This window comes from Pecten maximus, chromosome 2 (genome assembly GCF_902652985.1).
Source record: "Pecten maximus chromosome 2, xPecMax1.1, whole genome shotgun sequence".
NCBI classification, from domain to species: Eukaryota; Metazoa; Mollusca; class Bivalvia; order Pectinida; family Pectinidae; genus Pecten; species Pecten maximus.
Window position 1 is genome coordinate 16,143,180 of NC_047016.1, and position 23,243 is coordinate 16,166,422.

General features: G+C 34.6%; 1 protein-coding gene and 1 long non-coding RNA gene across 13 annotated transcripts in view; both read left to right on the plus strand.

Moving 5' to 3' along the window:
* Positions 1–23,243, plus strand: part of LOC117319586 (centriolin-like) — a 105,533-nt gene that overhangs the window by 60,653 nt on the left and 21,637 nt on the right. For 9 of the 12 annotated variants that reach the window (XM_033874372.1, XM_033874399.1, XM_033874435.1 and 6 more), the window contains 10 exons: positions 137–1,063; positions 5,501–5,616; positions 9,681–9,746; positions 10,095–10,318; positions 10,728–10,929; positions 11,092–11,298; positions 13,366–13,430; positions 14,841–14,967; positions 17,596–17,607; positions 22,881–23,045. In XM_033874372.1, coding sequence (XP_033730263.1) covers positions 137–1,063; positions 5,501–5,616; positions 9,681–9,746; positions 10,095–10,318; positions 10,728–10,929; positions 11,092–11,298; positions 13,366–13,430; positions 14,841–14,967; positions 17,596–17,607; positions 22,881–23,045 — 2,111 coding nt within the window. The remainder of the gene's footprint in view (positions 1–136; positions 1,064–5,500; positions 5,617–9,680; positions 9,747–10,094; positions 10,319–10,727; positions 10,930–11,091; positions 11,299–13,365; positions 13,431–14,840; positions 14,968–17,595; positions 17,608–22,880; positions 23,046–23,243) is intronic. The other 3 variants (XM_033874412.1, XM_033874440.1, XM_033874377.1) reach the window with 1 other exon arrangement.
* LOC117319672 lies at positions 18,211–22,388 on the plus strand. Its single transcript, XR_004530800.1, has 2 exons — positions 18,211–18,394; positions 18,549–22,388. It is a non-coding gene; the product is annotated as an uncharacterized LOC117319672 (long non-coding RNA).

A 23,243-nucleotide genomic window follows, 5' to 3' on the forward strand; every position in this document is an offset into this window, starting at 1 on the left:
TAAAAAGAAAAACATAAAAGCATAAAGACAGATATTTATTTGAGATTAACTGATGTTGGTTATCCTTTTAAAGATATGAAAAAAGGAACAAATACTGATGAATATCCATAAAATAATTATTTGAAACTGTTCCCAGGTGATGATGACAGAATGAGCCAAAGGAGCCATAGAAGTCAGCGTAGTCATGGCAGCAGTAAGGGCCGCAGTGGCCGCCATCACGACAAGGATCGACGCCGACAGCATACGTCTTCCACAGCCCCCAAAACAGCATTTGAACCTGTGCAGCGCCCCCAGGTGTATCGTCCAGTACAGGGAGGAAATGCAGCCCCCAACATGCCAAATAGCGCCCCTGGCGGTGTTCCCAGTGGTGTTCCCGGTGGTGTTCCCGGCGGAGCACCAATGCCAGGAACACCAGGCCAGTATTTCCCAGCTGGAGGTGGAGTCCCTGTAGGTGCCCCAATGTTAGGGATCCCTGGCCAGAATATGGCAGGTCAGTCTAATCCTGGTGGTGTCCCAATAATGGATGGATATCAGGCTCCGTACCCAGGGCGAGGTGTACAGCTTGGTCCAGGAGGTACTTCTTGGGGGATGCAACCATCAGGACAGCGTCATATACGGGGGCTAACTTCAGATCCGATGCCCCAGACGGGAGGAGCTGGGACTCAGACACCTGGGTACACCTCAACTCAGACTAGTGGTGCCCCTTCTGTAGCCATGGCCCCGCCATATAATGTAGGAGCACAAACTTATATACCTGTTGCAGCCACACCAGCACAAAATGTACCCTACAATAGTGGCAGGGTGTTCTTACCTGCTTATTCGACTTCCACAGATCGCCCTGGCGGCCGGATATACTATCCCCAGGGTGGAAGAATTCCTACAGGTGGTTCTGGGGGCGGGGGTGCACCCCCTCCACCACCCCCTCCTCCTCCACCGGTGCAGTTTATACCAGGGTCCCCAGGGCCGAGAGTGACTTTCCTCCCAGTGACTCCCATGGCCACAGGAACACCTGTCAAACATTCGAGAGTAAATGCTTCACTCAGTGCTCCACCAAGTCCAATATGTAAGTAACTTATTACTCTTAAACCTTGTAAAGTTGTTGCGCACTCATATATGATTTAAGGATTTGACAGCTCATGGGAGGAGATGTTTAAAGAGATCATCAAAACCAAAAACGAAAGGGGGCCATGAGTTTGGAAAATTAGCCTCTAAGAGAAATCATTTCTGAAGCAGAAAACTTTCTTTTTTCAGACACTTATTTATGTCTTTAATAACATTTCTAATTGACAAATTATTCCTGTCGATTATAGCCACTAAACTGTCTTTGATCAATAGTGTAAGCTGCTGACTAATGGTAAAATAGAGCTGTGAGTAATATCAACAGATGTAATAGTTACTTTGCCAGTATCAAATATATCTGTTCATTTCCTTTCTTTTAAATAATACTTTTTTATGGGATAAAAATGTTCTTCTCTCCTTAAATATATTTATTCAACTGCTAGACTAATATACATTTTATCAGTATAAGAAATAGGTTTAAATGTTTTACTAACTAGGCTGAAGAATAAAACCCTTTAAATGATGGATTCGTTATCAGTATTAGACCCAAAACCTTGGTTCTGTGGATTGTCATACACAATATGTTTAAAAAGATCTCTTTTTATATGTACATATATGTATGTGTATATGATGTGAAATTGAAGAGAATTTATCTCTGTAATGATTTTCTCTAAGTGTATCGGTATACATCCATGACACCCCACATTGATCAGATATATACAAATCCAGGGTTTGTTGGTAGGTTCCAATCCTTTATCTACCTGTATGAATGTCTGTCAAGGTGAAGATATTCATGGTACATACTTCATCCTACTTTATATAAACCATATTGCCAGTTTCAAAGACATTTATTTCAAGAATTTATTGATAAAATTGATAACAGAAATCAGTTGGGTTTAATTTGGATTTTGAATTTACACCTTTAAATGCAATTATTTTTACTTTAGATTTAAATGTTTGAAACTAAAAACAGATGACTGTTTTCTGACTGGAGGGTACATGCAGAGTCAGAAGGTACATGTAGAGTCAGAAGGTACATGTAGAGTCAGAAGGTACATGTACAGTCAGAAGGTACATGTACAGTCAGAAGTTACATGTACAGTCAGAAGGTACATGTACAGTCAGAAGTACAGTCTGAAGGTACATTACTGTCAGAAGGTACATGTACAGTCAGAAGGTACATTACTGTCAGAAGGTACATGTACAGTCAGAAGGTACATGTACAGTCAGAAGGTACATGTACAGTCAGAAGGTACATGTACAGTCAGAAGGTACATGTACAGTCAGAAGGTACATGTACAGTCAGAAGTACAGTCTGAAGGTACATTACTGTCAGAAGGTACATGTAGAGTCAGAAGGTACATGTACACTCAGAAGGTACATGTAGAGTCAGAAGGTACATGTACAGTCAGAAGGTACATTACTGTCAGAAGGTACATGTACAGTCAGAAGGTACATTACTGTCAGAAGGTACATGTACAGTCAGAAGGTACATGTACAGTCAGAAGGTACATGTACAGTCAGAAGGTACATGTACAGTCAGAAGGTACATGTAGAGTCAGAAGGTACATGTACAGTCAGAAGGTACATGTACAGTCAGAAGGTACAGTCAGAAGGTATATGTAGAGTCAGAAGGTACATGTACAGTCAGAAGGTACATGTACAGTCAGAAGTACAGTCTGAAGGTACATTACTGTCAGAAGGTACATGTAGAGTCAGAAGGTACATGTACAGTCAGAAGGTACAGTCAGAAGGTACATTACTGTCAGAAGGTACATGTACAGTCAGAAGGTACATTACTGTCAGAAGGTATTTGAAGGTACATGTAGAGTCAGAAGGTACATGTAGAGTCAGAAGGTACATGTACAGTCAGAAGGTACATTACTGTCAGAAGGTACATGTACAGTCAGAAGGTACATTACTGTCAGAAGGTACATGTACAGTCAGAAGGTACATGTACAGTCAGAAGTACAGTCAGAAGGTACATGTACAGTCAGAAGGTACATGTACAGTCAGAAAGTACATGTACAGTCAGAAGGTACATGTACAGTCTGAAGGTACATTACTGTCAGAAGGTACATGTACAGTCAGAAGGTACATTACTGTCAGAAGGTACATGTACAGTCAGAAGGTACATGTACAGTCAGAAGTACAGTCAGAAGGTACATTACTGTCAGAAGGTACATGTAGAGTCAGAAGGTACATGTACAGTCAGAAGGTACATGTACAGTCAGAAGGTACATGTACAGTCAGAAGGTACATGTACAGTCAGAAGGTACATGTACAGTCAGAAAGTACATGTACAGTCAGAATGTATATGTACATGGTATATCAGATTCTAAATTAGTTTTACTAAATAGAACTTGAAGCTGTTGTTCAATTCAGGATAAGCAGTTCTTATAGAAATATCATTTATATTTGCCTGTGTTTGTAATATAAAATGCTGATTAAGTAATATTGAAGCAAAAATGGCAGGGTCTGCCTCTCAACATATATATAGTGGAAAAACACACACAAGAATGAATTGCTGCCATTATTGATTTTCATTGTCTATAGGCTCTATCATTAGTGGTGTTAAATACTCCAGGAAATCTATAGCGATATTCTCTCCATATCCCCAATAAAAAGGGAATGTCTTTGTTTTTTAATGGAAAACCTGTGTACAGACGGTTGGATGCCTTGTGAGCTTGTTGTTTAGAAGTAGGAGAAAGATTTATGTAAATTTCACCATAGATATCTTTATTTGTGATTTCATTATATATTTTCCTGTGTCAGATTGATAGGTTAAGGATTTGAGATCACTGTAGAATATGTGCTTGTTTTCATATTAAGTTGACCAAACTTTGAATGATTAGCATATAGTCAGAACAATAGGGTAAACCAATTATCTTAAAAAAAACATGGCTGGTGACACGATAGCTTTGTGAGCGTCATGTATAATTAATTAATATCTGTATGTACATGTTTGGGGATATGTGATATGTTAGTAGTGTGGGTGTACATGTGTGAAGCATATTTTAAACAAAAACAGGCACAATATTGATTCTTCTAAGACTTTTATTGAACTTGAAAATCTTCATTGATTTTTGCCATCTGTGTCGTTATCGGTGTAGTTATAGTAAATGCTACATCCGACTATCTAATTAGCTTACCTGTTATTTTTACCTGTGCCTATACCCTACCTAGGTGCCCGCCTGACCGACTGACTTTTAACATTTTTGTCTGGACATGTTTATGTCACATGACTTGCTGTTTGACATTGTGTAGATCTGAAGCTTGTCAATAGGGTTTAGTGTTATAGTCCTGTATAGCTGTACCTGTATATAACACATGGTTTACTGTACCCTAGTTAATACCTGTAATATGTCGCCTTAGCCTTGGCTAATGACAATCTGTCGACAATTACCTCTTAATCTGCATTACACTCCGTAGTGTAGTGGAATAGTAGTGTATTACACTCGGGGTGGGAACACGATGAGGATGTAGTACAGGAGAGCGTATCGTACAGGAGAGCGTGTGTGGACTGTGTCGATTGTCTTGTGGTAGGTGTATACCCAAAACATTGGTATTCATGTTGGTGGTGCTCTTCGCCTCACACACCTGGAGAGGACTTAATTATATAGCACAGAGGTAGGATTAGCTGTCGGCTTCAATATTACATTAATGGTCACTTTTATGAGGAGATTTTTGGTTAATGTCAGGGAGACTCGTTAGGTAGTGGAACATGATACACTAATTACTAAGTAAATTAACTGTTGGTATATACCTGTTATATACCTGTTATATACCTGTGGTTATCTGATCTCTTCCTATTGTTATCCTACATGATAGCTTATAAAAGAATTGTCTTTATTCTAACACTGCACAGCATTTTTTATATTTTGAGCTTTGTATATTTTTCAAGGGTATTTTGTTTTAAGACCTAAATAGCACTCAGAATGGTATGTAATAAATCTGCGATGCATGCCATTCGGTACTGTCGACGTCAAATTTTATTCAGAAAAAAATCACACCTATATCAATAAATGTATCATTTAGTAAGTCGACTTTTCCATTGATTGTATACCCTGTATTGTTGTCTGAGCCAACTCAACTACAGGTACTTGTTGTACTAACTAGTTTATACCTGTGTACAGAGATCAACTGTATATAAAGACCAACCTGTCTTATGTGTTCATTTAGCCTACAGGACTGGTTTCACTGTTATTGGAGTTAAATCAAGGCTTAGTTACAGCAATGTAGACAATTTTGATGCAGATTTAATGCTTCTGAAATCTTCACTAGTATGGATTTTTATTTATAAAATAAAATTATTACATAAAAAAAAATTCAATAACTTGAATGAATATTAACCAGCTTTATCGTGCTTAGAGGTGGATGTAATATTTTGAAATTTCTAGTTAAATGTTTGATAAATTATGTATACATGTGAATGTTACAGTGGCAGGGGCCCTGGCAATGGATAGCTCCGGTCAGCCCCGAGGGATCCTCAAGGGAGGCGTTGGAGGAGACGATGATAGCTACTTGTTCTGTAATGTACCCGAGCATCACGATCTGGTAAGTTGTTAGACATCCAAACGACCTAATGAGTTGTTAGATATTCAAACGACCTAATGAGTTGTTAGATATTCAAACGACCTAATGAGTTGTTAGATATATATTCAAACGACCTAATGAGTTATTAGACATTCAAATGACCTTGTAGTTGTTAGATATTCAAACGACCTAATGAGTTGTTAGATATTCAAACGACCTAATGAGTTGTTAGATATTCAAACGACCTAATGAGTTGTTAGATATATATTCAAACGACCTAATGAGTTGTTAGACATTCAAATGACCAAATGAGTTGTTAGATATTCAAACAACCTAATGAGTTATTTGACAATCAAACGACCTAATGAGTTGTTAGATATTCAAACGACCTAATGAGTTATTAGACAATCAAACGACCTAATGAGTTATTACACATTCAAACTTTATCTTCTGGAGCTTCATGTGAAGAATAGCAATCATTGGAATTGTGATTTTCTGATCATTGTTGGTCCTAACCGTCCGTATGTGTCTGATAGTGATGACACTTCATCACTTTAACCAATTAAGTTGAATCAAGTTGGTCCTAGCCATCCAAACCATATAAAATATAATGTTTAGTTTGGTACTACTCTACATAGTTAATCCCTGAAATGTATGTTTATCTGGACAACAGAGGTGTCTGATTAGACAGGTGTCGATTTATCATACGTTAGGATAGTTACCTACATGGTACATGTGTTACAGTATTGACAACTATTGTTATGGATTACCATATAAAGTGTTCTGTGTAGACATGTCCCATTCTTTTGGATGTTTTGGGACACCAGAAGGCTCTCTGAGTAGTAGGATTATCACATCAACACAAGTGTTCTCATTGGATATAGTAATTTCTCAGTATAAAGCTTTATAAGGATTTAAAAATCAGCTTTAACTTCAGGTCTTATCTGTCAATAGAAATGCCATTAAAATCATGGAGCAAAAACATTGTCAACTAGGTTTTTATTTTTGGAAAATATTTTCTTAACTGTTTATGATCATGACATTAGACATACAAGAAAACATGTTTTTTTTCTCCTTTTTGTTTCTTTTTACTAATACAATTTTGATAAATTAAAATATTTTGCAAACTCTATCTTTGAAAAAAATTGCAATGTGCATAAGAAATAACTTTGACTTTGATGAAATTGTTATGTACGTAAGATTATATAAAGTAATCACAGCTCTTTCATACTTTTGGACTTATAAAATCATATCACCGTGTAGTGGTGGCTGGAATCTGGTTCCCACAAGCTCCTTGCAGACTATCTGTGTGAATTAATGATTTTTGATTAAAAAAATCTAAGTAGGTATATTTAACAAAATCTTAGCGCCTGACTATAATTATAAACAGTATCAGTTAATTGATAAGATCTGTAGATACACATCTCCTCTGTAAATGGTTGGATGTCCTATACACAAATATGGAGGCCACTACACATAGACTGGTCATTTGATAAAGAATTAGGAGGATTAAGACTGTATATAATCAGTACATATAAAATGTTGTCTTGTCATCAACTTTCGATTAATCAAATGTAATGTAGTTTTAATGTCTAAAAAATCTAAAAACTTTCTAAACAGTTTAGATGTACTTTTGATGTTAAATGTCATAAAAATAAGAAAATACAGACTTATAATCAGAACTAATTACAATACATATGTCCAAATGACACCTAGACTGACACATTGAGATGAATGTAAAAGGAAGCTAGGACCAGGTGTTCCTGAGGGATAAGTATCTTTACTGGACATTTGATCACCACGTACTTTCTACACAATTACACATCAATTTCTTTATTATCTATTTATATATTAATTGAATCAAGCTATCCATTTAAAAAAATGTTTCATTTTGTCCCGTCAATATTTTTCTGCAGCAGTTTAATATATAATTCGGTGAAAGCTTGTCAAGGACAAGTTTTAAAGCACATATACTGTTTAATTTTAAAATCAGTATAATCCTGGTGCCTGATTCTCCACCAAAGTGTTTATAATATATACCAGTAACAATAGTCTTTCTCCACTTGTGAAGTTGAGGACCAGGCGAGTACATACTGTGGTATTAAGGACTGTGAATGGGGGATATATCTCTCCCAGGTAAATATTGATACAACAAATACACTGTCTATTGTGTAGTGGACGTGATGTCCGAGGCTGTACGCGGTCAATAAGGAGATACCATACTGGCACATATCAAACTATCGCCTAATAATATTTACCTTTAGCCTTTGATTTAGTATGTGGCTTTAGATTCTGAAATGGTGAAAGTTAAGTATTAGATGTTTGTAAATCTTTACATTTTTATCTGAATTTCTGGGTTCCCCTCTGATATAATAGAACTATATATCATTATCTACCTGTTGTGCCATGTAGTTGATACTTATACCGGGTATGTCATTTTAGTAAAGAAAGAAATGGAGTCTTTTCCTCCTGAAATTAAAAGAAAAAAAAACCCAAAATCTTTAATTCACACCTTGTGGTTAATTTTAAACTAGTAAAGATATTTTGATAATATTAGAATTCACTTGTATTACACAGAATAAGTGTGCATTGTGATATAAAGATAGGCTACTTAACCTTTTACTAGGATTTTTATTTTTTAAGTTCTAATTCCTTCATATTACTTCTTTAAATTGTTAATATGCATTCTTGTAAATCAACTTAACACAGAATTAACTTATTGATACCAAATAATGTGAATGATTTTAAATTTCAGGTAGTTTCAAGTTTTATAGAATAATCATATTTATCTTCATTTGCATTCTTATTATGATATACTGGCATACACAACATAAATACATAGTAAAAGTACAACAGGTACCCGTGATGACGGGGGATTATATACAGACTACTGTCAATAACAAGTCACTGGTATTTATCTCTATCAATGGACTTTCCAAGGATTCAGGTTTAATTTTATGTGTTATTGACAAAGTCTGATTTAATCTTGTGTGTAACCACCATTACTAAAAAACTGATAATGGGGCTTTCAGACTTCATTGACATGAATCTTAAAATAATTTTGAAGTTAATATTAGACTAGGCTCAAGTAATCCTTGTGAAAATTTGGCTAATTGTTTGAAATCGCTTATAGCAGATCAACTTTAATTGGAATTCACTAAATCTAAATGCTATCACATTTCAATATATGTCATTCATTTGTAACAATGCTGATATCCATATTACCTGTAACGGTACCTTACCTAGTTGATCAATATACCTGTGCTAATTTTACCTGCCCAAACTCGTTAAAGGTGTATATAAGCTATAGGAATTTTTGGTCTTTATATACGGCATTAAATTTCCCGCTGTTGGTGTCAAATCATTACCTGATAATGATTTCCATTTAAATCTGGACTAGGACTGTATATCTACCTACTATTGTAGGGGTCAAACAGGTCACCATTACCCATCTAATACGGTATGATAGTCTGTAATGCTTGTGGTCTCGGCAGATCATTGGGCGTAAAATTGTTTTGCCATTACATGAAAAGAAATTTAAATGTTATCTTTCCATATACACATCAATTTAATACATGTATAAAGGTTACACATAGAACTCTGCTTCGCTGGAGACCATTTATATTGACTGGGTATAGAATCCAAGTGTATTGTGAGGAAAAGTAAACTTTATTTTTTAACAAGAAGGCGTAATGTTATTATGCCAGTAAAAGTCCTGGATATTAAATGCGGCCAAGTCAATATTTTAATTGAGCACTTAGATGTGACATATTGATATAGTAGTTTTGTGTTTGAAATTGATACTTGTAATAGAAGTTAGAACATACAAGCTGTATTAAAGAATAGCTGTGATATTGTTATTGGCACTTTACATTAATTGTAGTCAACATTTCACTATAAATAGAACAAATTGTACCATTGTAAGAAATTAAAAAAAAAAAAAAACCCAAAAAATAAATAAAACATGGATCAGAATTTACCTTCTTGCTGACAATTTGTTTTAATTGACATAGAGCTACCATATACTATGCTTCATAGAATTTCATAGATCATAGTTTAACACCTGGTTTTGATTTCTTCTTCAGGAGGACTACATAGCAGAGCTCCAGGAAAAGTTAAAGCGTCTGAAGCATCGTATTCTTAGAGAACAGGTAAGAAATTTAACTTTAACCCAAATAACAGGCAGGTCCACAGAGCTCTAAAAATCAGACAAAAAGGGACGGATTTTTAGGATAAAACCAAGAATCATTAGTTGAATCATAACTGCCAGCTTGAAACAGTAGTGCAGGTTTGCATGGAGGGTCAGAAAATTGACCTAAAATGATGATGGAGGAATTAAGGGGTACTTGTTGAGATCAATAATCTAATCTGAGAACTTAATTCAATATTTAACATAATGTACTATAATATTAGATTATATTGATACTATAGATGAAGTGTTTGACATGGCATTGTTTGTTGTCTGCCTGAAGTAAAGAATGTATTATTGACCTTGACAGGAGGAATCGAAGGCCGGTGAGGATCATCGGTTAATAAAGAGACTCCAGAACGAGTTGGAAGACCGACGGGATGAGCTGGAAGGACTTGACCTTGCCATCGACAAACAGAAGAAGTCACTAAAGAACTTGCGCAAGGAAGAGAGACAACTTGAACAGGGCAAGCATGAAGCCAAGGATGAACTGGACTTCCTCAAGGCATACCGACTCAAGTCTAACAAGAAAAAGTAAGCATTACCTGTCATAACAGACATGGTGAAACCAAACCCCAATTTCAACAATATTCCTTAACTTCTGGAAATTAAAATGTTTCCACATGAGCACATTTTAGATGATTTCATGCGAAAAATCTAAGTAAAGAAATGTTGATTAACCTGAGGCTAGGTCAATTTTAACTTATTAATCATTCTGATTGAACAAAATTCAGAGAATTTAGTTTATATATAATCTGAAATTATATGGAAAAAAATGAATACTGCTTCAGACACAAGTATTGTTCACTTTCCTTGTAATGTGCTGGTTTTGAAAAATGATTTCAATATTCATATGATTTAATAGTAGTTACTATATATTTCTATGGTATCTCAAAATTTTACTTTATTTAGCTTTTGTTAATTTTGAAAATTTCCTCAATAGGAAAATGTGGAAGAATGCCATGGATGACCTAGACAGTTCGGACGACTCTCTGGAGGAGTACATGGTCAAGAGTCGGCAGCGCTTTGTCAGAAATGAAGTAGAAGGAATAGAGAAAACTCTGTCTAAAAGACGTAGTCAGCTACGTGATGCTGACACACTCCTTAAACAGTGTAACAATGATCTGAAAGGGGCTAGGGATCAGGTAAGTTTTAATGAAGCAAAAGTCAAACTACACAATATCTCCCTGATGAAAACAAATATGATTTATATTATTGTATTGAATTACTGGGCTTCCCTCTATTATACACATTTAGATAAAATGTTCTGACTGGTGATAAAATGTTCTGACTGGTGATCATTTTAGGCAAGAGAAACTATTGACCAGTATGACTCTGCTAACCACAACCTCAAGTCTACGATAAAGGAAACGTCTGAATTAGAACGACGAGCCAATCAGGCAGGAGTTGAACTTCTTAAGGCAGCAGATCAACTCAGCTCTTTGAGATCAGAGGTGAAGGATATGGAGAGAAAACGGGGCAAGCAGGAACGATTACTTCGGGATGTAAATCAGGTATTTCATGGGTCATCGAAAGTTGAATGATTAAACTTCATTTGTAAATAATGTATTTTCTTCAAACTCAAAAGATATAAGGTATTTAAACACCATTTCTTATATCACCTCTTGGGGAGTATCAATCATATGTCAACACTCACAAACATAAGTTAGTGAAAATTAAGTGATGCATCTTAAGTTTACACAACTGATCATTAAACTGGAAAATTAAAAAAAATACTATTATCAATAAAGTTACATATAATACAATAAAAACTATCAGGGTATAAAGATGTGTATATCGTAATTCCATAGTTTGAGTTCTGTTTGATTACCGTTCTAGGAGCTAACTAAGAGAGATATGTATATCGTAATTCCATGGTTTGAGTTCTGTTTGATTACCGTTCTAGGTGCTAACTAAGAGAGATGTGTATATCGTAATTCCATGGTTTGAGTTCTGTTTGATTACCGTTCTAGGTACTAACTAAGAGAGATATGTATATCGTAATTCCATGGTTTGAGTTCTGTTTGATTACCGTTCTAGGTGCTAACTAAGAGAGATATGTATATCGTAATTCCATGGTTTGAGTTCTGTTTGATTACCGTTCTAGGTGCTAACTAAGAGAGATATGTATATCGTAATTCCATGGTTTGAGTTCTGTTTGATTACCGTTCTAGGTGCTAACTAAGAGAGATATGTATATCGTAAATCCATGGTTTGAGTTCTGTTTGATTACCGTTCTAGGTACTAACTAAGAGAGATATGTATATCGTAATTCCATGGTTTGAGTTCTGTTTGATTACCGTTCTAGGTGCTAACTAAGAGAGATATGTATATCGTAATTCCATGGTTTGAGTTCTGTTTGATTACCGTTCTAGGTGCTAACTAAGAGAGATATGTATATCGTAATTCCATGGTTTGAGTTCTGTTTGATTACCGTTCTAGGTGCTAACTAAGAGAGATATGTATATCGTAATTCTATGGTTTGAGTTCTGTTTGATTACCGTTCTAGGTGCTAACTAAGAGAGATGTGTATATCGTAATTCCATGGTTTGAGTTCTGTTTGATTACCGTTCTAGGTGCTAACTAAGAGAGATGTGTATATCGTAATTCCATGGTTTGAGTTCTGTTTGATTACCGTTCTAGGTGCTAACTAAGAGAGATGTGTATATCGTAATTCCATGGTTTGAGTTCTGTTTGATTACCGTTCTAGGTGCTAACTAAGAGAGATATGTATATCGTAATTCCATGGTTTGAGTTCTGTTTGATTACCGTTCTAGGTGCTAACTAAGAGAGATATGTATATTGTAATTCCATGGTTTGAGTTCTGTTTGATTACCGTTCTAGGTGCTAACTAAGAGAGATATGTATATCGTAATTCCATGGTTTGAGTTCTGTTTGATTACCGTTCTAGGTGCTAACTAAGAGAGATATGTATATCGTAATTCTATGGTTTGAGTTCTGTTTGATTACCGTTCTAGGTCCTAACTAAGAGAGATATGTATATCGTAATTCCATGGTTTGAATTCTGTTTGATTACCGTTCTAGGTGCTAACTAAGAGAGATATGTATATCGTAATTCCATGGTTTGAGTTCTGTTTGATTACCGTTCTAGGTGCTAACTAAGAGAGATATGTATATCGTAATTCCATGGTTTGAGTTCTGTTTGATTACCGTTCTAGGTGCTAACTAAGAGAGATATGTATATTGTAATTCCATGGTTTGAGTTCTGTTTGATTACCGTTCTAGGTGCTAACTAAGAGAGATATGTATATCGTAATTCCATGGTTTGAGTTCTGTTTGATTACCGTTCTAGGTGCTAACTAAGAGAGATATGTATATCGTAATTCTATGGTTTGAGTTCTGTTTGATTACCGTTCTAGGTGCTAACTAAGAGAGATATGTATATCGTAATTCCATGGTTTGAGTTCTGTTTGATTACCGTTCTAGGTGCTAACTAAGAGAGATATGTATATCGTAATTCTATGGTTTGAGTTCTGTTTGATTACCGTTCTAGGTCCTAACTAAGAGAGATATGTATATCGTAATTCCATGGTTTGAGTTCTGTTTGATTACCGTTCTAGGTGCTAACTAAGAGAGATATGGAGTTTAAAGACTTGGACTCTCGCAGCAAGGTTGCCTCCCAGAAGTAAGTTTGTCTGTACCCTTAAGTCAGGGAACTTAGAAGTAAGTTTGTCTGTACCCTTAAGTCAGGGAACTTAGAAGTAAGTTTGTCTGTACCCTTAAGTCAGGGAACTTAGAAGTAAGTTTGTCTGTACCCTTAAGTCAGGGAACTTAGAAGTAAGTTTGTCTGTACCCTTAAGTCAGGGAACTTAGAAGTAAGTTTGTCTGTACCCTTAAGTCAGGGAACTTAGAAGTAAGTTTGTCTGTACCCTTAAGTCAGGGAACTTAGAAGTAAGTTTGTCTGTACCCTTAAGTCAGGGAACTTAGAAGTAAGTTTGTCTGTACCCTTAAGTCAGGGAACTTAGAAGTAAGTTTGTCTGTACCCTTAAGTCAGGGAACTTAGAAGTAAGTTTGTCTGTACCCTTAAGTCAGGGAACTTGGAAGTAAGTTTGTCTGTACCCTTAAGTCAGGGAACTTGGAAGTAAGTTTGTCTGTACCCTTAAGTCAGGGAACTTAGAAGTAAGTTTGTCTGTACCCTTAAGTCAGGGAACTTAGAAGTAAGTTTGTCTGTACCCTTAAGTCAGGGAACTTAGAAGTAAGTTTGTCTGTACCCTTAAGTCAGGGAACTTAGAAGTAAGTTTGTCTGTACCCTTAAGTCAGGGAACTTAGAAGTAAGTTTGTCTGTACCCTTAAGTCAGGGAACTTAGAAGTAAGTTTGTCTGTACCCTTAAGTCAGGGAACTTAGAAGTAAGTTTGTCTGTACCCTTAAGTCAGGGAACTTAGAAGTAAGTTTGTCTGTACCCTTAAGTCAGGGAACTTAGAAGTAAGTTTGTCTGTACCCTTAAGTCAGGGAACTTTTTAACTGAAAGTTGTTGCTGCAGAAATTGTTATTTTATTTTATTAAGCATTTCAAAATCAGATTATTTAGACTTTGAGGTTGTCACAGTTACAACTATTTTTCTTACAGTGTTACAATCTTCAATTTAGCTCAGAATGTAAAAAAAAAAAATCTTTTTTTTTTATCAATTTGTCGAGGATTTTATCTTTAAAGTTTAATTCAATAATTATTTCAAAATGCATTCATGGTTAATCATGGGAAGAAAAGTTTATATCCATGTGAAGTGAGTAAATATGTGAAAAAATAACAAAGGTCCACAACCAATTTACTGACAGTTTTCACACTTTGATTGGCTCTTCAGGTAAGTAAATGACTTGTCCTTTGAAAAATAATGAGTTGTATAATGTACTTTGAACCTTACCTGAAGAACCCAGCAAAGGGTGAAAGCTGCTATTAAGTTGGTTATCAAACCTTGCTTTGCTTCTTTTTTGCACGTACCTGTATATATATGCTTCAGCTACTCATATTATTACATTGTTGATGTCCAGCAGAATTATTCATAGAAAATTTAAAGAATTATTTTAATTTCTTTTCTAGTCTTTCCCGGGTACAGTCAGAACTTATGTCTACAGAACAGCAGGAAAAACAAACACTTTCCTCACTTCGAGATGCAGAAGATATATTAAATAAACGACGTGCAGAAATTGCCCGGATGCGCGATCAGGTAAGTTTTTATTTGTATTGAATGCAATTTTTTTTCCATTAATGATTTTCTGATTAGTTTTGTGTGGTCATGTTTGTAGTTGTAGCTGTCAATTATAAATTAACTTTAAAAAAAAGTTCATTTAAATTTATTCTTTTTAGTATTAGATTATATTCTATTTATTAGTTTGATTTATAAAGTATGGTGATAGATTTATAGAGTATAGCGATAGATTTATAGAGTATAGTGATAGATTTATAGAATGGTTACCAACTTTATCATCACTTCAGTCAGGAAACAATTCAATATACAGTTAATGTAGGCATTTACATGTCTATATTCTCATTATTATAGATTTTCATTACAACTGTTTTAAAACATCTTCACTAGTTTCACATCTTTAAAATCTTCAGTTGAAATTGAATTGGGAAGATTGCCATTTTAAAGCACTGTTCACACACAACACTTCCTTTTCTTTATTTGACAAATATTTCATTGACAATTAACATTTTTTGCTCTTTTGGGTTAAAAAAAAATTTTTTTATGGTAAAATAAAAATAAACAAAAAATAGATAAATTGTGATAAATACATAATTTATCAACAATTATGTTAATTCCTCCTTTCTGTTTTTCAGTTAACATTTTCCAAGGCACAAAAATCAAGGCGACATAAGTCTAAAGAAGAAAAAACCTGATAAGCCAGAAACTGTGGAGATTTTTCTGATGAGCAGTCTGGTTAACAAAGGACTGTTCTCTATATACTCTACCATAGAGACAAATATACAGTGTGACTGTGTGTTTGTGTGTTGGGGTGTTATATACAGAAAATCAACACTGTATCTTGAGTGACCACTGGTCTCAGCTCTTTGACCACATGCTTAGTTTTGCTTTGTAGATGTATAATTTCCTGTTGTAAGTGTTTAATCTGTAACCTCTGTAGTATATCTACCCTCTTGTGTAAGTGACACCTCTAAGGGGACCTCGTATTAAATTTTCTACATTTTACTACTAGTATTTGATGTTTTAATAATTCGACAGCTTTCCAGAAGTATATTATTAACCAGATTTATTCTGAAGATAGTCAGTCTTTTTCTTTTTTTAACGATATTATGTGTTACATGAAATTATTCTCAGAGTTCATTTAGTGCCATAGTTTGTCGGGAGGTGTCTTTTAGTTCCTATTTCTCTACACAGACAATAACATGAATATGGTTAGAAGCATTCAGAAAGGAAGTAAAAGAAATTGATATATTTTTTCTTAAAAACAAAATTTGTTTGTTATGAATTATGTTACGGATGAAGATGAAATATGAACCTTAAAGTGAATACCCTAGTTGTTTGTGTGGAAAAAATATCTTACGAATTCATGTTTGTTCACCATTTGAGAAATAGAATAGAACTTGTACACATATATTAACTTGCCGTTTTCGCACCCTTTCCTTGCACTTCTGTACTTCACTGAAGTTTTGCATGTTTCTGACTAAAACTGACTCACTGACTCTTTATTCTAATTCTAATTCATTTGTTAAAGATCCGACCTCTAAGATAATCATTTTCTACATAATATTAAGGTACTGTTTCTCTACAAGTACAGGGTAGTGGTTTTTTCCCAACTTGGCTTATTTTTTACAAAATGCTTGCTTCAATCTGATTGGCTTCATTTACTTTAATCTCTATCTTATTTATTTTGTATTCTATATTTAACTGTTTCATCTGTAGAAATTGTGGTCAAAGAGCTGATATATATGTCATTTAAGAGAATGGCTGTCAAATAGATTCTGTCGTCAAAGGAATCAGAAAGTATATTTTAAAACAAACTTGATTTTTGTGCCAATTCTTTTAATTCAATGTGTCAAAATATTTCTTTTGTTATTTTTTAAACATTTTTTGTAAAAATACTATTTGTTAACTTTTGTCTTTAACAAGAAAAATATATTAAATTTTTTCCATTTTCAACAATTAAATTGTTGAAATTGGAATTGTTTGATAAACATTTTTTTAGATGAATGAGGTTGTTGTCCCAGACATGAAGATTATAGAGTTTGTTATATTTTTTACATAATCTGTATCAAATATGATACTTTATTTTGTATATACGTATATACATACATGTTATTTAAAAATAAATACATTTGAGAAAATAGATATAGATGTTTATATGTGCTTCCAAGTTTTTTTTTAATTCATCATACTGATTTTAATAGATATATGAGAAGAAAAAGAAAACTTATTGAATAAAAGAACAATTCACAAACACATGTAAGAAAATGAATGGAAAAATAAATAAGAAGAAAAAGAAATAACAGCATGTACAACAGTATTCTGAATTTTAAGTAAAATGTCATTCATTTTATTTTCGTTACTAAATTGCATTTTATACATATGTGTCTGATCACCTTTTCTGCTCAGATCTAGATTTATTGCAAAAAATATCTATCAGAGAATAAGATCAATGCAATATCAGTTTCTCAGGGCAAACAATGTTTTTGAACAAGAGAAAATATATTTTTGAGATTGTGTTTCTATGGAAACTGTAACACTGAAGATGAGATTGCCTGTGTGGTGTATTTATAGAAATGCATGTGATGATGTTACATTGAATAACAATAATAACACAAAGCGTATTTTTTTGATTTTGTATTTTTGAAGCATAAAGAAAAGGTAATAGCATGTGCTTCTAAACAGCATGTCTGTGTGTGATAACGTCAGGGGGTACTGGGGGGGGGGGGGGGGGGAACTTTGTCATGGGGTACTTACGGGGAAACTCTATCAAAGGATTATTGTTTGGATACAAAGCAGTGAAAATGGATGTTATTTAACCATATTCTAATCTAAGATAGGTTTTTAATGGATTTTGAGGAGAATTTAATTTCTATTTCAAAAATATATTACATTTTATACTTATAATCATGACGACAGCAAATATTTTAAGACGTTCAATTTTCGCTGTAGTTTTATCCAAACATTCCCTTTACATAGTTTCTTGTCGTATTAATGGCTTAAATGGTTGCATGTTAATAACAGTGTATGTGATTGAAGTCCTAATTTTGTATGAAAAAAATAGTGAATCATGTGATATGCAATATTAATTCTTTTCATTAAACAATACAACTTATATATTACATCTAGAAATTTGTTAAATATCTGCATGATAACTATTTTTCTATAAAGAACATATTAAGTCTTTCTAACTATGGAGAAACTGAAAGAGCGAGTATGTGATTCTCTATTTGGAAAAAAAAAACAAGAAAAAAACCCAAAACAAAACAATAAAGCTTAAATAAATCACTTTATACATGACTTTGATGAAGATTAAACAAGTCACTGGAGTCTCAGTCTTACTAAAAGATATCTATTGAGATGCTACAAGATTGGGATGGTATAGGTCATTACAAGATTGGGATGATATAGGTCACTACAAGATTGGGATGATATAGGTCACTACAAGGTTGTGATGATATAGGTCACTACAAGATTGGGATGATATAGGTCACTACAAGATTGGGATGATAAGGCCACTACAAGATTGGGATGATAAGGCCACTACAAGATTGGGATGATATAGGCTTCAACAAGATTGGGATGATATAGGCTTCAACAAGATTGGGATGATATAGGTCACTACAAGATTGGGATGATATAGGTCACTACAAGATTGGGATGATATAGGTCACTACAAGATTGGGATGATAAGGCCACTACAAGATTGGGATGATAAGGCCACTACAAGATTGGGATGATATAGGTCACTACAAGATTGGGATGGTATAGGTCACTACAAGATTGGGATGATATAGGTCACTACAAGATTGGGATGATATAGGTCACTACAAGATTGGGATGATAAGGCCACTACAAGATTGGGATGATAAGGCCACTACAAGATTGGGATGATATAGGTCACTACAAGATTGGGATGATATAGGTCACTACAAGATTAGGATGATATAGGTCACTACAAGATTGGGATGATATAGGTCACTACAAGATTGGGATGATATAGGTCACTACAAGATTGGGATGATATAGGTCACTACAAGATTGGGATGATATAGGCCACTACAAGATTGGGATGATATAGGTCACTACAAGATTGGGATGGTATAGGTCACTACAAGATTGGGATGATATAGGCCACTACAAGATTGGGATGATATAGGTCACTACACGATTGGGATGATATAGGTCACTACACGATTGGGATGGTATAGGCCACTACAAGATTGGGATGATATAGGCCACTGCAAGATTGGGATGATGTAGGCTACTACAAGATTGGGATGATATAGGTCACTACAGGATTGGGATGATATAGGCCACTACAAGATTGGGATGGTATAGGTCACTACAAGATTGGGATGATATAGGTCACTACAAGATTGGAATGGTATTACTATATATATATATATAGCCAGCAATACCTACACAGTATAAAACTAAACCAGATATAAAGATATTGTATATAACTACTAACACATGTAGATTATAAAGGTCAGTGCAGAATTCAGTAATTTTACTGGGAGAAGTCAGGACTCTCATGGGAGGAGATAGGGGTTTCCTCAAAGTTAGATTTTTACTTGGAGCAATTCAGGGAGAAGTCACTGGATTTTCCTTGGAGAAAGTGTTCTTTTCCCAAGAAAAATCAATAAGTTTCCTTCCCTGAGAGAAATTAACTGACATTTTGTAGGTGCAATCCATGGGCTTCCTTTCCTAAGAGAGTTAAATTCAGTATTTTAATAGGAGAAATTGATGGGCTTCCTTCCATGAAAGAAATGAGAGGCTTTCATTGGTGAAATCAAGAATTGTTTTCATTCATGAGGCAGATTAGGGACTTTTGTAGAAATCAATGGGCTTCCTTTCCAAGTAAAACTAGGGGATTTTTGTGAGAGAAATCAGTAGGTATGTTAGTATTTTGGGAACTGATCATTATATTGATTGGGTGGAGGGATGGGTGAGTGTGGGGGATTGGGGAGCGACATTCTTTTCTCTACCACTTTCTAGTAACTCTCTTGTTTAGATTAGGTCATGTTTCTCTGGCCTTGTTTCACAGCCTGTATTTAGTGATATATACAACACAACTGTTATCATAACCAGAAAATATGATTTATTTTATAAGATATAGAGGCATTTATTGGATTTGTAGTTTTCATTACAGATTCCTGTTGAATTTTGGCAATGTAGCTTAAACTAGACAATTATTAGTTCACTATCAGGACTCCTAATATGAAGAACAAATTAGACAGACAGCTACAATCAGTTTTTATACCAATTATGCAGCTTGTTTGATTGAAAAGGTGAATTGAGTCCTTGTGAATAATTGTAATACTACAAAATATTAATTAGTATTCATACAAAAGATGATAACCTTGGAATTTCAATAAAATTGTCCAGTAACACATTACAGCCAATGATATTTTGAAGAGTATTAAAATTCATTAGAATTATTTCATGATACCATTTTCTGTCCGAGTTAAATGTCTATTTTGAAGTATAAAACATGAAACACATGTTCTGCTTGAAAACATTGAAAATCAACAGGGATCCATTAAAGTGTCATTAATGATTGAATTAACATAGTAATACTTACCTACAACAGTATGTAGTGGACATAAACATGTATCTCCTGATAAAACCAGACAAAGGTTTTTAAATATATACCTGATGGATTCTACATCAAAATATAAATCTCAAGATCATGATCTAATGTACATTTGTATTATGATGATGTAGTATGTGTATATAACAAACTACCTTTGTCATTGTTCAGACATTATGTGTGGTACTCGCACCCCTATTCTGTATGTAGTGTAGACTGACACAGCATGTCCTTACTTTATCTAGTGCTTACGTAACAAATGGCATGTTTTCTGGAGAAACAGGGCTTTTATCTATATGTGTATGTCATCAATGTTTAAATAATATTAGAGTTGTGATGCAGCAATTATTGTTTTACTTCTAGTATTTACAAAATAATTGGTTATCTTGTTATATCGGTGATTATTAAGGGAAAGAATCTTTTCAGAACTTCATATTCTTCAGTAAATAAATATCCAAGCTAATGATAAAATAGCTCTTGAAATATGGATATTTGATATTATTCCTGATTTTCTGTGTGAATTTGTGACCAGAATGTGGTGTGACATATCAGGGATACGTAGGTGTGACAGATGTTGTTGTTTTTAGATATAGAGAAAACTTAACCTGGTTTGTGATGTATGTCTGTGATATAGGAAAATGGGAGTGACAGGTATTTTTGTGTTTTATTAGGTCCCCTGAGACAAAGTCTCAGATGACCTATTGCAATTGCCTTTTGTCCGCTGTCGTCTGTCCCAAACAATTTACATTTTCGACTTCTTCTCCAAAACTGCTGAACCAAATTGAATGAAACTTTACAGGAAGCTTCAATGACCAAAGGTCAACCAAAGTTGTGAATTATATGGTCCCCACCCCTCAGGGGCCTGAGGGGCAGGGCCAAAAAGAGTCAACTTGACTAAAATTTCAAAAATCTTATTAACTCCCAGATATGGTGGATTCTCTAATACTTTTCATAGATAGAAAGATCTTAAAGTCCTTTACCAAGATTGTGAATTTCATTACCCTGGGGTCTCACATTTCCCGGTGAGGAGGGGGTAAAGTTTATTATAGTTTATATATAGAGAAAACACATTTTTGACCATTATTTGTTCCAATTGCCATTGGAATACGTGTGTAATACATACTTTGTTAGAATTATCAGTATAGGATATCTGTTGAATAGTATGCTCATATGTGCACTGACTGACCCCCAGAGAATAGAGGAGCAGAGCCAAAAAGGGGCAAATTAACTGAAATTTAAAAAAAATATAAACTTGCCATCTTCTCAAGTCCCAAATAAGGTAGAATCAAATATTCTACATAGATGGAAGGGTCTTAAAGTCCTTTACTAAAATTGTGAACTCAATGACCCTGAGTTCTAGCGTTTGCCCCTGGGGAGGGGATAAACGTTATTATATATAGGGAAATCACATTTGTTTGATTTCATTTGGAATTCATTCTAAGTTGGTTAACATCATCACCATGGGATGACAGCTTTATGGTGTGCACATGTTGGCCCTGACTGATCCCCAGGTGCTTATGGGTGGGGCCCAAAAGGTCAAATGTACTGAAATATTTTAAAACTCAGGTGACCGATAAGGTCCATGGGCCTCTTGTATAGAGACAATTTAACCTGGTTTGTGATGTCTGTCTGTGGTATAGAACTGCTGGAGTGACAGGTATTTTTGTGTTTTATATAGAGAAAATTTAACCTGGTGTGTGATGTATGTCTGTGATATATATATGGCAGTGACAAATATAACTATGTTATATAGAAAACAGTTGTGTTTGTACAAGAAACATAATCATATACAATATACATTGTGTGTGTGTTACATAAAAAACAATAAAACAATGATCACAATATATATCAATGTTTGTTTATTTATCCATTAAAAATGTAAACAATGATTAGATATTCTTAGAGTTATAGAAAACAATTTTTGACTCGAATGATAATGTTATGAGAGTTTCAACATAGTACAAGACAATTAATACAACTTTTGTTCGCATCACATGTATGAAGGTAACTTTCAAATATAATGAGCGAGGAGAAAAGGGAGGTAACTAATCCAAATTGCTTTATCTAAAATAAAGAGTCGTTAAATTTTTTACAATTTCAACAACAAAATAATCCACTCTAAATCAAACTATTGGACAAGTAAGTTTTGAGATTAGAGAGAAAAAAGAATCTTAGACTTGAAGGTGTTCCTCGTGATACCATGTATTTAAAAATGACGATATTAAGACAGCGGAAATTGAAATGTCAACTAACAATGATTAGAAGGACTTTCATTTGATGACTTTACTTTTGATATAAGAATGTAAACAACCTGTGTGTCTTTTGATTGGCTATCTAGATCGAGGTACAGAGGCGTGACCTTGAGAAAGTCGATCAGATGATGGGTAAGAAACGGACAGAGTTGCAGCTTCTACAGGACACTGCTGAACGCAAAGGGAACGAACTAAATCAGGTCCTTCGTGATGCTGAGGGAGAAATAAACCTCAAACAGCGAGAGCTAAAGGTAGGGGGCATAACTATGGCCCAGAGATGTGGGAAATAAACCTCAAACAGTGAGAGCTAAAGGTAGGGGGCATAACTATGGCCCAGAGATGTGGGAAATAAACCTCAAACAGCGAGAGCTAAAGGTAGGGGGCATAACTATGGCCCAGAGATGTGGGAAATAAACCTCAAACAGTGAGAGCTAAAGGTAGGGGGCATA